The sequence below is a fragment of the Ascaphus truei genome, chromosome 1 (assembly GCF_040206685.1).
Source record: "Ascaphus truei isolate aAscTru1 chromosome 1, aAscTru1.hap1, whole genome shotgun sequence".
Classification (NCBI taxonomy): domain Eukaryota; kingdom Metazoa; phylum Chordata; class Amphibia; order Anura; family Ascaphidae; genus Ascaphus; species Ascaphus truei.
Window position 1 is genome coordinate 56,002,846 of NC_134483.1, and position 15,567 is coordinate 56,018,412.

At 43.5% G+C, this 15,567-nt stretch overlaps 2 protein-coding genes across 5 annotated transcripts in view; one reads left to right on the forward strand and one right to left on the reverse strand.

The window, feature by feature from the left end:
• Positions 1–15,567, reverse strand: part of DAB2 (DAB adaptor protein 2) — a 157,850-nt gene that overhangs the window by 61,505 nt on the left and 80,778 nt on the right. For all 4 annotated transcript variants that reach the window (XM_075588582.1, XM_075588574.1, XM_075588585.1 and 1 more), the window contains exons 4-6: positions 12,828–12,926; positions 10,050–10,181; positions 1,042–1,125 (exon numbers count right to left, since the gene is read on the reverse strand). In XM_075588582.1, the coding sequence (XP_075444697.1) occupies positions 1,042–1,125; positions 10,050–10,181; positions 12,828–12,926 (315 nt within the window). The remainder of the gene's footprint in view (positions 1–1,041; positions 1,126–10,049; positions 10,182–12,827; positions 12,927–15,567) is intronic.
• LOC142468369 (uncharacterized) lies at positions 2,265–8,553 on the forward strand. The gene is made up of 2 exons (XM_075574894.1): positions 2,265–3,470; positions 8,536–8,553. The coding sequence occupies exons 1-2, from the start codon at positions 2,265–2,267 to the stop codon at positions 8,551–8,553; spliced, it is 1,224 nt and encodes a 407-aa protein (XP_075431009.1).

Genomic DNA, 15,567 nt, shown 5'->3' on the forward strand with positions numbered 1-15,567 from the left:
AACTTTTTAACTTCTTTGTGTATGAGAATCATGTCCATGAGACTAAAAATACAACGATGAAGGTGCCCTGCACCGAAACAGTGGTTGCGTGGGTGTCTCTGTTTAGTCATTCAATTACCTTTTTTTGCATTCATTTGGGCTTTTTGTTTTTTGGTGAGCTTGGCAACTGTTTATTTATTAGTTTTGTTTCCTGAGCAGATTCTTGTTTGCCTTAGCACCCAGCTGTACAACGCTTTAGGCCCTTAAGACACCTGCTAGGTGCATCCCAAATTGCTGACTCTGAGACTCTCTTTGTGCATTCTACTAAAAATACAATCACATGGTGTTTGGGAGCAGGGCTGTGGGGCCTTAGGGTGCTAAGAGCACTTTCCTGCTTTTCCAACTGGCAAAGTCATTTGAGATTTACATGGCTGATATTTTCAGCCATAAGATCAAGAGCATCATCTAGGAGCACAAAACAAAAGATGATTCCCTGGCGTGCCATGTGTGAGCCAGTTGTGGTGTAGCTTTTAAAAAAAGCAATCTAACATACGGACTACATGAATGTAATATATTTTAGGTAATCACGGCCTCATTTGGGACATGGCAAATGAGACTGAAATTAGTCTGTTTTGTACTAAAGCTGCAGACATCCTATTACCGTAGCTTTTTGGTTGGCATTAAGGTAAGTATTGTAGTGGTGCCACATGCTTAATTATCTTTTTAAATCTCACTGAAAGTAGGATAGCAGCCATCATTGTCTTAAACTGTTCATGGAATGTCTTCATACGGTATGTAATGTATAGTCCTGTTCACCTAATTTAATGCAATGTCTTCATATATAATGTATAACCCTGTTCACCTAATGTACCCATGTATTTGTAACCATGTATCTGTCATCATAACTCTGTGCCCAGAACATACTTGAAAACGAGAGGTAACTCACAATGTATTGTTACGATGTATTACTTCCTGGTAAAACATTTTTATAAATAAATAAATAAAGTGTCCCCTTATGCTGGATTTGATAAGAAAAGAAGCCTTGTTTCTGTGAAAAATTACCTTTTTCTTGTCTTCATCTTCTCTTTTCTTGATGTTATAGATAACTTGAAATAGATCCTTGAGATCCACAACTAATGGTTCAGCCTAGGGACACACAAAAAAAGAAACAACTTTTCAAATACCTGTAAGTGTTTTAGGAGAAATAAATTAAAGCAAAGTACAAATAAACATATTCATGAAAAACAGAAAATGAAGGGCAAACACCTTATACTGTCATGTCTCACTAAATTACATAGATATAAATATATATACTTTCCAGCCCCTCGTTGAGACGCTGCTTCAAACCTACAGATTATCCAAAAAGTCTGTGCAAAAGGTATCCAAAATGGCAAATCCAGGCGCGATAAAACTGGGGTATATTAAATGGGTCAAAACCCCTCTCTGCAGTGGATGACGCCACTTATTTCATACTAAGGGAGAGATCTTATGTCGCAGGCCAGAAAACAACCTTGGGTAAAGAATTTAACAGCTTCATTGGATTCCCCAAAAACAATTCTAACCATACTAATAGCATAGATGTGGCTGTTTTAAAATTTTGGAAATTAATTACAAATTGTATTCCTTAGGGACTATTGAATGGGGAAGTGTTTTCTTAATTCTTATCCCACCTTACCCTTATTAGGGCTAGATCCACAAAGCTCTGTAAAATGGCTTAATGTGACATTAGTAACTTAACATCATGCTTAGTCTTAGCGAGTATCTTCATCGGCCAATAATGTAACGCGAAGTCAGGTTTTCTCCTGGAAAGAGCATTGCATTTACGATAATAACCGTTTGAGATGAAATGCAAATGATATGCAAATGAGACATTACAATAACAGCGCATATTCACAAAAGAGTGTTAAGTTAATGCAGAGACTTAACCATACAGTATATTAGTTAGGTCATACTGTACCTAAACTCACCGTTACTCACAACCAGACCATGAAATGGGGCTTGTGCAGGGATCTGGATGGGTGTAACACCACAGTAATTATAGCTGTTACATTTGAATAATAAAAGGCAATAATCACCCAAATTTAATCATTTGCCATGGTCTACATGAGGGGTGGCCAACTCCAGTCCTGAAGGGCCACCAACAGGTCAGGTTTCAATAGCCTGGGATGTCAATTGTCCCACCTGCCTAATGACACACTAGAGTGAGCAAGCCAACCCCACACTGATGAGACCCATCAAGGTCGAAACAGCTGTCTGTGGGTGGGTTTTTGGCTAAGATCAAGAGGATGGAGGTTGCCATGGAGCCCGTCGGGACCACCCTGCACAAGAAGAAGAAGAAGCACACGGCACCCCCGGAGACGGTCCCCAGAAGCCAGGAGACGGACGGAGGAGGCCCAGCGGCAACCAGCTCCAGCGGCTCAGGCGACGTTGCCACCCCCAGCGGCCTCACCCCCACTGCCAGCACCTGCAGCGGCGGCCCCAGCTCCAACCCTGGAGCTGGGAGCAGCAGCAACAGCAGGATCCCCCGCCTGGAACCCTGGATGAGGCAGACGGTGGTGATGCAGCTGAGGGAGGTCGACGGACAGCGCCCTCTATTGGACGCTGAGACCTTTGCCAAGGAGCTGGTGAGCAAAGCAGGCTTTACTCCGGACGAGATCCTGAGCATCCAGGACCTCAGGGGTGGCCTGTTTTTCGTCACCTTCGCCACGGCGGGAGCCTGCAGGAGGTACTGGGAGGCTTTCCAGACCCTGAAACAGGAGGTCCACTTCTCAGAGTTCGACGTGAACTGCCCTATCCAGAGGGACGAGAAGAGGATCACTGTGACGGTGAGGAACCCCCATATCCCTGGAAAGGATATTGCTACCTTTCTGCGGCGCTCTTTCACCATGGTGAAGGAGCCGAGCAGGATCAAGGACAAGTTGGGGTACTGGGTGGGAAAGTGGAGCATGGTAGTTCGCTTGTGGCCAAATCCAGAAGCGGCAGATCGGCTGCACCACCTCCCTCCCAGTTTTTCACTTGCGGGCAGTTCAGGGAGGATCTTTTACCCTGACCAGCCCCAGACCTGCCGTAATTGCGGGAACCTGGGGCATCAGTGGAAACAGTGCACCCTGAAAGCCTGCAGAAACTGCAAGAACACCGGACACGAAACAAAGGATTGTCCCCGCCAGAAAACCTGCGACCTGTGCGGAGAGACAACCCACATGTTCCGGGACTGCCAGCTGAGGGTCAGGAGCTACGCAGAGGCCGCGGCGAAAGGCGCAACACCGGGCGCGCCCCTGACAGCAACCCAGAAGGCAGCCAAGAAGCCCCCTGCAAACCAACCCATAAAGGCACAAGGGGGTAAGTATCAGAAGGAGCAAAGGGAAAAGGAGGCCACCCAAGCAGCGCCCGCTGCGGCTCCTGAGCCCGCTGCCCCTTCAGTAGCAGCCCCCACCCCACCCCTTCCCACCCTCACCCCTGCAGCAACACTCCCTCCCACACCCACTGCTGCTGCAACCCCACCCTCCCCCCTACCCAAACACCACCCCTTGCCCCCTCCTCCCAACCCTCCACTGCAGCCCCCCCCACGCTCCATGAGGCTACAGCCCCTCCCTCTGTAACACCTCTCCCCAGCCCCGAGGCTGTTGCACCCCCTCCCTCTTCCTCCCTTGCTACATATACCGCCCCCATAGCCCAGACCGGAACGGAGAAGCAGGGAATAAAGAGGAGAGCCCCTGATACGGATAGCCCGCACCAGGGGCTGGAAGAGAAGAGAGCCCAAATGCAAATCGGCGACTCACCCACTTCCAGCGACGCTGACAGTGACCTTGAAAGCGACCTGGAGGAGGAGGAAGCAGAGATGCAGGAGGCAGCCATTGCAGAGGAGCAGGCGGCCATTTTAGAACAGCCACCTAGCGAGACACAGGTGACCGTGGAAGAGCTCATAAGAGAGGGGCGAGAGGCAGCAGAGACCCTCCTCCTCCATGACAACCTTGGGCAAACCATGGATCTGCTAGTCCAGCTGTGCGAGGAGATCAACAAGACCACCCACGCCAGCGAGGATGGTATCTAGTATCACTGCATGTCTGTCCAACCCTTTATCCCCAAACTAATGGCGTCTTTTAACATTTTCTCCATTAACGTAAGGAGCATAGGAGAGCGGATGAGACGTGCCAGAGTACTAACATTCCTTTCTTTACAGAAATGTGATGTGTATATGCTACAGGAATGTGCCTTACCTTTTTCTCGATCCTACAGGCACCTGAGCGGGCAGTGGTCCCACGGCCCCTCCTACTGGTCTGGGGGGAACGGGTGCAGGAACACGGGTGTAGCCATTTTGATCCGGGGGGGATGTTTCACTGTTGATTCTGTCCATGAACTCGTCTGCGGCAGACTACTGGTCGTAGACGGTTCGTGGGCAGGGGAGCCGATTAGGCTCATCAATGTGTACGCCGCCCCCCGGAGAAATGAGCGCTTGGAACTTTTCCAGCACCTTCGCCCTTGGCTCGCAACTTCCAGGGCAGTGGTGATGGGTGGGGATTTCAACTGCACGATTGAGGTGGGGGGGCGCGTGCCCCCCAGCAAATCATCAAAGATAGATGTGACGTCCAGGCTACTCACGGCGATGATTGGGGAGGGAGGCATCCCTGAAGGACGTGGTGGGATCTATGGGAGCAGGCGCCGCAAACTACTCTTGGTGCCACCCAAATGGTTCAGTGCGTTCTCGGATTGACTTCCTGTTGACCACCAAGCAGGTACAGCACAGACAGCACTCCATGGTCGCAGTACATTTCTCTGACCACAGAGCCATTCATCTCCAGGGGCGCCTGGGAGGAGGTTTCCCCCCAGGGCCGGGATCCTGGAAGCTGCACTGCGCACTGCTGGAAAGGGAGGAGATCATGGAGGAGCTGAGAACAGCATACACAGCATGGAATGAAGAAAAGGCCTGTTTCCCCAGCACTGCAGAGTGGTGGGAATTCACGAAGATAAGGATCCGTTGCTTCCTGCAGGCAAAGGGCAGACGCCTGGCGTGTGAGAGGAAGGGGGAGTTCGAGGGCCTGCAGCACAAGCTGCAGTCCCTGCATGACCTCAAACGCTGTGGATGGAATGTGGATGACGACCTGGAGGAAACCAAGGAGAGCCTGCAAAAGCACTTTGAGGAGGAATCCAGACGAATCATCTTCCGTTCCAAGGTGGAGAACCTTGAGAGGGGGGAGAAATGCAATGCCTTCTTCTTCAAGAAACTCCACTCTGCCCACATGCCCCTGAGGGAGCTGCGAGACAAAGATGGCAACGTGCAGCAGGGGAAGGAGGAAGTCATGGGAGTCATGAAAGATTTCTATGAAGACCTCTACTCCCCAAAAGCATCAGACCGAGACCAGGCTGACAAATTCCTGTCAGGGATTACAAACACCATCGACCCGGCAGGAAAAGCAGCCATGAACGCCCCCCTGACGCTGGAGGAGCTCCACGCTGCAACCAAATCCTTTAAGAAGGGTAGGACGCCGGGCGGAGATGGTATCCCAGCTGAGTTATACACGAAGCTGTGGGACCTGATCGGCCCGGACTTGCTCGAGCTTTACAGGGAAATGGAAGCAGAAGGTAGGATGCCCCCAACGCTGAGGGAAGGAATGCTGACGCTCTTGTACAAACGGAAGGGGGAGAAGTGCGACCTCAAGAACTGACGTCCCATCTCCCTCCTGAATGCGGACTACAAGATCCTAGCAAAAGTCCTAGCGAACAGACTGAAGAAGGTCATCAGCCAGATCATCCACTCAGACCAGACGTGCGGCATCCCCGGACGCAGGATCGCAGACAGCCTCGCCCTAATCAGAGACGCAGTCCACTACATCAAAGACCGCCGTGTACACGCGGCCCTGGTCACCCTTGATCAGGAGAAGGCCTTTGACCGTGTCTCCCATGATTTCATGGGCAGGGTGCTGCGTGAGTATGGGATGGGGGAGATGTTCTGTTCTTATGTTAACCTGATGTACCTTGACATTTGCAGTGTGGCGATCGTGAACGGATGGAAGACTAACCCCTTCCCTGTCCTCTCAGGGGTTAGGCAGGGCTGCCCTCTTTCACCTCTCCTTTTTGTCTGTTGTATAGAGCTCTTCGCCCAGTGCATCAGACGAGACGCAGAGATCAGAGGGATCGTCGTGCCAGGACCCCAGAGACGCGAAGTGAAGTGCTCGCTCTACATGGATGACGTCACCATCTTCTGCACAGATAGCCGGTCGGTGAAGATGCTGGTCCAGACGTGCGAGGATTTCGGGAAAGCTTCAGGAGCAAAAGTCAACTGCGGGAAGTCAGAGACCAAGCTATTTGGGCTTTGGAACCTGACTGCCGACCCCCTCCCCTTCCCCATCAGAGCAGGCCTCATTCAAATCCTTGGAGTCTCGTTTGGTGTGGGGAGCGAGGCCGCTGCCCTGAAGAGCTGGAACGAGAGGCTGAACAAGGTGAAGCAGAAGATCGGATTGTGGTGCCTCAGACCCCTCACCATTGAGGGGAAAAAGCTGGTACTGCTTAACGAGATCCTCCCTGTCCTGCAGTATGTGGCCCAGGCATACCTGCCTTCGACCAGAACCTGCCAGGAGATCTCCATGGCAGTGTTCCGCTTTGTCTGGGGGGCCAAGTTTGAGAGGGGAAAGCGCAAGGTGATGTACAAAGAGCCGCACAAGGGGGGTAGAGGAATCCCCGACATCCCCACTATGCTGCGCGCCTTCTTTGTAAGCAACTGCGTGCGGATCACCCTGAGAGACTGCGACAAAGACTCCTCTGGCTACTCCATGTCCCGCCTCCTACTCCTGCCGCTCTGGAGAGCACTGGGGTGGGACAAGTGGGACAGCTCCATCCCTTACAGCTGGCGCACGCCCTGGTTCTACAAGGACGTGAAGAAGTTTGTGAGGCAGAACAATCTGGAGGGAGTAAAACCAGACCTGTGGAAGCCCAAGGTCATCTACAAAATGATCAGGGCTAAAGACATCATGGAATCGGTCCCAGGTATCCACCCCAACATCTTTGGAACGGTGTGGAGGAATGTGGCATCGAAAAGACTAATGAACAAACACAAAGACATTGCTTGGCAGGCCATACACGGGGGACTCCCTTTGAATGTGGACAAGTACCAGAGTAAACTCAGCCTCGTGAGGCACTGCCCCAGGTGCAACCCAGTGCAGGAAAGCATCATACACCTCTTCTGGAACTGCCCCTTTGCGCAGGCCTTGCTGCGCGCGCTGGACACTGACTTAAAGGATTATATACCGAGGAAGTGCGTCACGTACTACTCGGTGTTCCACGGACTTTTCACAGGAACACACACAGAGGACGCAATCGAAGCCGGTTGGCGTCTAATGTGCTGTTTCAAGGACGTTTTACTATTCGCCAGGGAACGTTTGATCAAGGGGAAGAAGAGGATGTCGGTACAGGACTGTCGCAGGCTGCTCCACAGCCTGCTCAAGGACTATTCCATCTTTGATGGCCCTGAGGAGGGGGACTAAACACCCCCCTTCCCACCCCCCCTTACTCCCCCGCCCCAAAAGTTTTTCTGTGCAATAAAGTTAGAGATAATGTGTATATGATATGTCATGTCTGTGGTGCGGTGCATATGTATAAATGCACTGCACCGCCGTGTTCGTCACAGTTTTTTTACTTTTGGGGAAACCATTAATAAAAATGTATGTGAGTTGTGTGGGATATGCACTGCGCCGTTGTTAACGTCGCGGTTTTTTTTCCGTTTGGAAAATGATTTATGTACTGTTATAATCTTGTTGTAAAGATTCGCTGCATAATAAAAGAATTTTCAAAACAAAAACTAGAGTGCAAAAGCTCACAAAACCAAAATAAAGAAATGTTATTAATGTAACCAGACGACTTAAAATGAATACATAACAACAATTAAATAAAATTTAATAAAATAAAATTATTTAATTGTTATGTACTCATTTTAAGTCGTGGAGGTTACATTAATAAAATGTCTTTATTTTGGTTTTGTGAGCTTTTACTCACTCTAGTGTGTCGTTAGGCAGGAGTAATTATACTCCACCTAGTGGGACAATTGACATCCCAGGCTACTACAGCTGTTTAATTTCTTTGCGTGCAGATATTTGGGTTTCTTCATGTTAACCTTGAGTTAACTTGTGGTGCTAAAAATGTGAAGCTTAACTGTAAAAAAAAAAAAAAGTAAATAAATAAATTAAGGATCATTTACTGTATGTAACATAAACTTGACTTTTGAGAATTCTTTCTCACAAATATATGAATCTAACTAGGAATGCAGCCTGCTAATAAGTCAGGCCAGGCACTCTCACTGGCAACATAGTTACAGAATTGGATTGTACATAAGAACCGCCTGGCCCTCTGAGTCAGCCCTGGTAGTTTCATTTTAGTTTTGGTAGTAAAAATGTTGTGTTTTGGTTCTTGCTTTAACTGGATTGCTTTTGGAATTTTTATGAAATATCCAAAAAGACTCTAAGTGATCAGCACATTAAAAAAAAAAAAACTTTTAAACTTTTTCAAACTTGTTTGAAATTTGTTTTGCAAAAGGTCATGTTTTTTTTTTTCATTTGTAAACTTAAGAGTTCACCAAGTTCATAAAACACCCCCCAATAACAACAAAAAAAAAGCCTAGGATAACCCTTTCTTGGGTAGCCGCTTGAATTTTGCTTGTAATAAAAAATTTGGTCTGTGGTTTGACTCAAACTGTAAAATACGAAATTTGCCAAGTTCAGATTTCACATGTCTAAATCTGCCCATCAGAAGGAAGGCAAATACAGGCATACCCCACATTAGCGTACGCAATGGGACCGGAGCATGTATGTAAAGCGAAAATGTACTTAAAGTGAAGCACTACCTTTTTCCCACTTATCGATGCATGTACTGTACTGCAAACGTCATATACGTGCATAACTGATGTAAATAACGCATTTGTAACAGGGTCTATAGTCTCCCCGCTTGCGCACACCTTCGGTACAGGTAGGGAGTCGGTATTGCTGTTCAGGACGTGCTGACAGGCGCATGCGTGAGCTGCCGTTTGCCTATTGAGCGAGATGTACTTACTCGCGAGTGTACTTAAAGTGAGTGTACTTAAACCGGGGTATGCCTGTAGTTACTTTATTTTTTTTAAATTCGATAAAATTGTGCATAGTGTAGCTAGTGCAACATTCTACAACATGTTTATGGAGGATGAAAATCATTGTTTCAGTGAGCAGGTTTTTCCTTGATACCTTTGCTGCAGTTTATTATATATACTGTACTATTCTACACAGTACAAACTATAATTTACTCCTCAATTATGAGCTTGTGGGGCAGGGGCAAAATTTGGGGCAATGTTTACTTTTGTATTTGTTAACAGATTACATCAATAAAACATAACCGTTTCCAGATGATCATATTATATACACTGCACTATTCTTATGATCCCCCAGTATTTTAATATGCCGGTATGTTAATACAATATGTACAGTTTCTGATATATAAAATGAATAAATAATATTTATTTATTATATTTGCACGGAAATCACTGTATTTGAAAATAAATATTCAATATCTTTAATTTGTCAGTCTTGATATTTTGCAAACACTAACAAATAAACCAAGAGTATTTTGCCATCAATATCCAAGCCGATATTTTCTAATGTGTCTTATGGTATAGTACAGCTAAGTCAGTAGTGGATTTCACATTAGGCCAGAGCCTAGGGTGTGAAAATTTGGGGGCAGCAAAAAGGTCCGCCTCCATATATTTTTGCCGCGCTCTCGGGCCTATCGGACCTAATGAGAAGTCATTTTAGTTGTTGCTGGTGGCTCCTTAGCTGCCTCCCTCCTTATCCTTCTGAACCGCAATGTCAAATGACGCAGTGGACGTCCCCAACGTGACATCACGGTGTCTCGTTGCCATGGCAATGTGACATCGCAGCATCACATGACGTCATTGGTGACATCCGCGGCGTCATTTGACGCTGAGGTTCAGAAGGAGGAATGGGGAGGCAGGTAAGGAGGCAGCCGCAACAGCTGTGCCTAGGGGAGGCGGATTTTTAAATCCTCCACTGAGTTTAATAAATATGGGCCTCAATCTGTTGAAAGTAAAACCATACCTGCTGTGCTGTTTTTATAGCAAAGAATTGGTGTTGTCCTTCTGCTCCACACACATATCCGAATGCTCGATTATCAGTCACATCCCGAGCAATAAATGAAATTTTGTTAACCGGATGTTCATGCTCTATTACCTAGAAGAAGAACCATTATTAAAATGCTGTAACACCAGTATATTTCCTTCACATTAATTGTGTTTTCTTTTTTATTGTTTCTGAACATTTTCATAAAATAACCGCAGTGGTTTGCATCAGGAGCAAAGGTTTGATGGAGGTTGTGACACCCTGTAAATATAATATTTAGCAGTGGCTAATAGGACGGCAAGTAATTCCTTTAGATGGGAGGGAGGGGGTGTAAGGTGTGTGTGTGGGGGGGAGAGTTAAGAGGTCGGTGCCATGGGGTGAGTGGTTAGGCTCCCCTAGGAAAGGGAGATAGGGGTTTGGCCCAGGGGTTAGCAATGCCATACCAGCCTCTTGAGTAAACAAGGGGGGATTGGTATTGTAGTGGTAATAATATATTAAGCCCATAGTAGACCTTAGTGGACAGCCTATCAGCCCGTGACTAACTACTGTAGACTCTTGGTCTACTAAGGGGTTAATATATGATAAACTTGCTACATGTTTATTTTATATCTTTCAATCCTCTACTCCAAGTTGGTTTAGGTTATCTTGCATATATATATATAATGGCATTATATACATAAGCAAAATGGGCTCAATGTCAACCTGAGTTAGGTGATAACAATTGCTGTAAATATTTTTTGTACAGATATTGGAATTTAATGAATAGCATTCTAGTGATCATGAATAATTAATTATCCGTTAAATCCTCCTTTGCGTACTTATTTATGTAAACACTACCTCCAAAATAGCACTGTGGTAAAATGCACGTTATTACTGCTTTACCGCATGAGATATGGCTTTAGTGATGAGGCCGATAACAATATCGGCGTTAAATACCGCCAACGCCAAATGTTTTTATTGATAGGGATTTATTGAATTTAGAGCCAAGACCTGCATACTGAAACAGAAATATCCTGAGTCACCAACTTAATGTGTTTACAAATGACTTTTATAATCAGTTTTAATCTTCATCTGCTTACAGTTGTACATCTGTACTGGAGTATCTTCCAACTGCTCTCTATGGTCCTGTACTGTTGAGCGTGATTTTCAGAAGCAATCAAAATTACCTCTATTAAGGAATGCGCAATACTTCTAAACGGGTTACAGATTAAACTACCCAAGAGATCTCCCATTGACTTCAAGTGGAAAAACTTCAAATATGGTAATATAATGGTCAATTAAGGAAATAACGTTATTGAACCTCCACTGAAAGTTGCTTAGTAAGACTTAACTTTAATTAAAATGGTTGGCAATGTTTAAAAGTAGTCTGTGTGCCCACTCATCATACACTGACTATCACTTGGAGATTAAAAATGCTGTGCGGCTGTGAATACTCATATCAAAACCAAAAGTAGTGTGGCAAATGAGTCAAGATTCTATGTGGTAATGATGTGCAGTGTATTCATTTCAATTGTACTGTACTATTTTGTACTGTATTGTACTGTTTCATATTACCAGAGGTTGGTGGAACATATTGCAGCAATTCAATGCATACTGTGTGATATTACTATTCTGGGGCTCGTACGTCAATTCTGGTTATGTGTCAAACTCTGTGAGATGCTCAGGGAAAAAATACTGCTCTAGATTTATCAGAGAGAACAAATTCATATTTTAACAGAATATTTCTATTTAATATATCTATCTGTGCTCCGTAGTCGCAACTAGACGGTGGTACATTAATCCCTTTGTGTGTTAAATCTGAGGCGTCTTTTCAAAGCCTACAAAAAGACCTTCTCCTTATTCACACCATTGCTTAACACAATATTTAAACAGCTGTACATCATAAAAGTTGGTAAACTTTTAAAAGCAAAAGTATCCAGTCACAACATGAAACTATATTTCCTTAACGGAATGCTATGTTCCAATCGACTGAAGATCCCGTTTGCTCAGTGGTATATTTGAAGCCAGCTGTTTTGTGATTTGGTGACTTTTGACACCCACAGTACAGTATATATGAGAAAGGTTTAGGGTCGAATTCCAGGAGCTCTATTGGCCATGCAGAAACTAGGTGGTGTTTGGGGTTGTGACACCTTTTGACTGTGACGCCTGAATAGAATTATGATTATGTAGCACAAATCCAACTTTCCGAAGCTTCTTGTATTTAGAAAAACTGAGACTTAAAGTTACTAGAGCACCCACAAAAATACAGCTGCTGATGTCTGCTGCCATTGCTAATGTCTTCTACACCCTCTGCAGACAAATCCGGACCAGCATGATTTACAGGCCAGGCAAGGGCATTATATTGAATATTTAAAGTGCTATATTATCTAAGGAAATATGACATTTGGGAATGCAAAAGTACATTAAAGTAAATAATTACAACAGTGCCTGTTCTTTATCCAATGTTTGCACAAAGGCTATACACAAAGGCCATACAGCGCAAGCCATACAGCACAAATGTTTCTATATACCAGTGGGTCAGTCATTTACTTTACACTCAGATATTAGTCAAAGTGTATCAAATTTGCATGACCTAATGATGTTTAATTTATCAATCAGCTCGTTTGAACTTAGAATCTGCATTTGTAGTCTTTTCAAAATCACCTTGTAGCGATTTAGTTAGAAACGATAACATAAATAAAGCATTGGTAAGGTGTGTGCTTTCTGCATCAATTTGTCATTTTTTGGGAAGTAATCATGCTAAATCTGAATTCTTACTCCAGTTTTTTCATCAATGATTTTTATTCCAGAAAGCGAAATGTTGATCCAAATCCTCTGCTTGTGTTGTCCCTGAGAACGAGCTGCTACTGCCATTCCCTAAGAATAAAATATACATGGAGTAAAATGCAAAAGTTGTTTAGTTGCCAGCTGAAAATAAATATCACAAAGCAGGCTGTGAAAAAATAATGCATTTGTCATTTTTGACAAAATATCTTGCTAGGAAAGATCCTTTTGATATGTACATATCATTTTTAGTGATAATCTCCGGAATATGTACAGGCATACCCCGCTTTAAGGACCCTCACTTTAAGTACACTCACGAGTAAGGACATATCGCCCAATAGGCAAATGGCAGCTCGCGCATGCGTCTGTCAGCACGTCCTGAACAGCAATACCAGCTCCCTACCTGTACCGAAGCTGTGCGCAAGCAGGGAGACTGTAGAGCCTGTTAGAAATGCGTTATTTACATCAGTTATGCACATATATGACGATTGCAGTACAGTACATGCATCGATAAGTGGAAAAAAGGTAGTGCTTCACTTTAAGTACATTTTCGCTTTACATACATGCTCTGGTCCCATTGCGTGCGTTAATGCGGGGTATGCCTGTATTTGTGCATCAGATTTTTAATGTTTAATACATTACATTTAGCTCTAGCTTTTTTTCAGGCAGTAAAAATTGAGCAGTTTATAAATAGTGGCTAAAGTGATGCAAAAATGTACATATAAAAGAAAACAGAACTTGAAATTATGTGTGTGCAGACAATATGTCCCAAATGTTTGCCTACTGCTTAATAAAAGTACTCCCCAAAGCTCAATTAGAGCAAATTGCTTTAGTGATAGTGCCATACAAGCATACATACTGTATCAGAGCTATTCTTTTCTCACCTACTGACAATAAGGCCACGCTTATAGTGCCGTCGATGATGACGGGTGACGTCACCCGTCGCCGTCGCCACAGGCGAAAGTTATATTTCGCTAGGCAGCGGCATCGCAGGTTTCCTGGCATTTGATTGGTTCAGGGGCTGTCACATGAGGCGACAGCCCATGAAAAATCAAATATTGCCGGCTACCAGTTTTCGCGACGGTGATGTCGCTCCGTCGCATTGTTGCCGTCGCGCTTATAATAAGCGCACGCGGCGGCAATGCATTTGTTTTCGGGCGACGTCGCGTCGCCAGCTCTATAAGCGCGGCCTAAGATGCTCCAAGATAGAGATGGGCACATTTTTTTGCAGACTATCGAATTCGCTGCGAATCTGGCGTTTCTTTGCAGCCGCCGATATTCGCAGCTTAATCTCCAGTCGGCACACTCGCCTCTCTCTTTTTTTCATCTTTAAAACATGTCTGCACAATTGAATCGAATGTATAAACATTCATCAGCGGATGTTATGCCATTTGTAGAAAGGGAGGGTGAAGCGAAAATGATGGCGGTTTTAGAAGAATCATCCCAAATTTTAAACTGTCAACAAATCGACTTTTATTCAAAATACAGCTAAACCCCGTTATAACGCGGTCCTTGGGGTCCACAACCCAAAGACCGCGTTACAACCGGGGTCGCGTTAAAATTTCACCGACATCAGCTCTGGAGCTTCCTCATTACAGATTTAAATCTCCTCCATTTTGCCGCCTTACCAGTGCTCTCCTCTTCCTGCTGTCCACGTGCTCATATCTCTCTGCTCTGCTCATCTCTCTGCTCTCTTGCCATCGTTTTTTTTCAAACATTCAATTCAATGCTTTATTGACTACCAGACACAGACACAGACACAATTAAACATTAATACATTTTGTACAAAACACATGCAGGGATTGAACTCGGGACCTTCTGATACCAATGCCTTGCTTCTTACCTCTACACCATAGGCTTGGTGTGACAAGACAGAACCTATAAATATATTTATCCTCTACAACACAAGGGACATGTCAATGTGAAATCTTAAGGCAATTTCTAGCTGTCTATGACATCACACAGTTCTGTGGTGTAGTGGAAGAACTCTTACCAACATATGCAAGGGTCCTGGGTTCAATTCCTGTATGAAATGGTATAATTAACTTTTTTAATAAATTATTATTTTAATTATGTTGTATAATTTATAAATATATAATTCTTTATTATTCTTTATTAAGTAATAATTATTCATTAATCAATAATGATGTATTAATAATAATTCATTATTAATCATTCTTTATGATTAATTATGTATTATTAATAAGTATGATGATTAATTATTATTAGCAGTTAATTAACTAATTAATAATTAATTAATAATTATGTATTAAGTATTATTAATAATTATTTTTTAATAATTATTAATTAATAATACTATTATTATTAATTATATTATGATTAATAAGTATGATTATTAATTATCATTAACAATTCATAATTTTGACTAATTAATAAGTATTACTAATACCTAATAATTATTAATACCCAATTAGTAATAATAATTATTAATACTTAATTATTAATAAAACTTATTAATACTTAATAACTATTAATAATTAGTAAGTATTAATAATTGTTGTTAATAATTAAGTATTAATAATTATTATTACTAATTGGGTGCTAATAATTATTAAGTAATTATTAATACTTAATTATTAATAACAATTATTAATACTTACTAATTATTAATAACAATTATTAATACTTACTAATTATTAATAATTAGTAAGTATTAATACGTTTCATTAATAAGTAAGTATTAATAATTATTATTAAGTATTTAGTAATAATT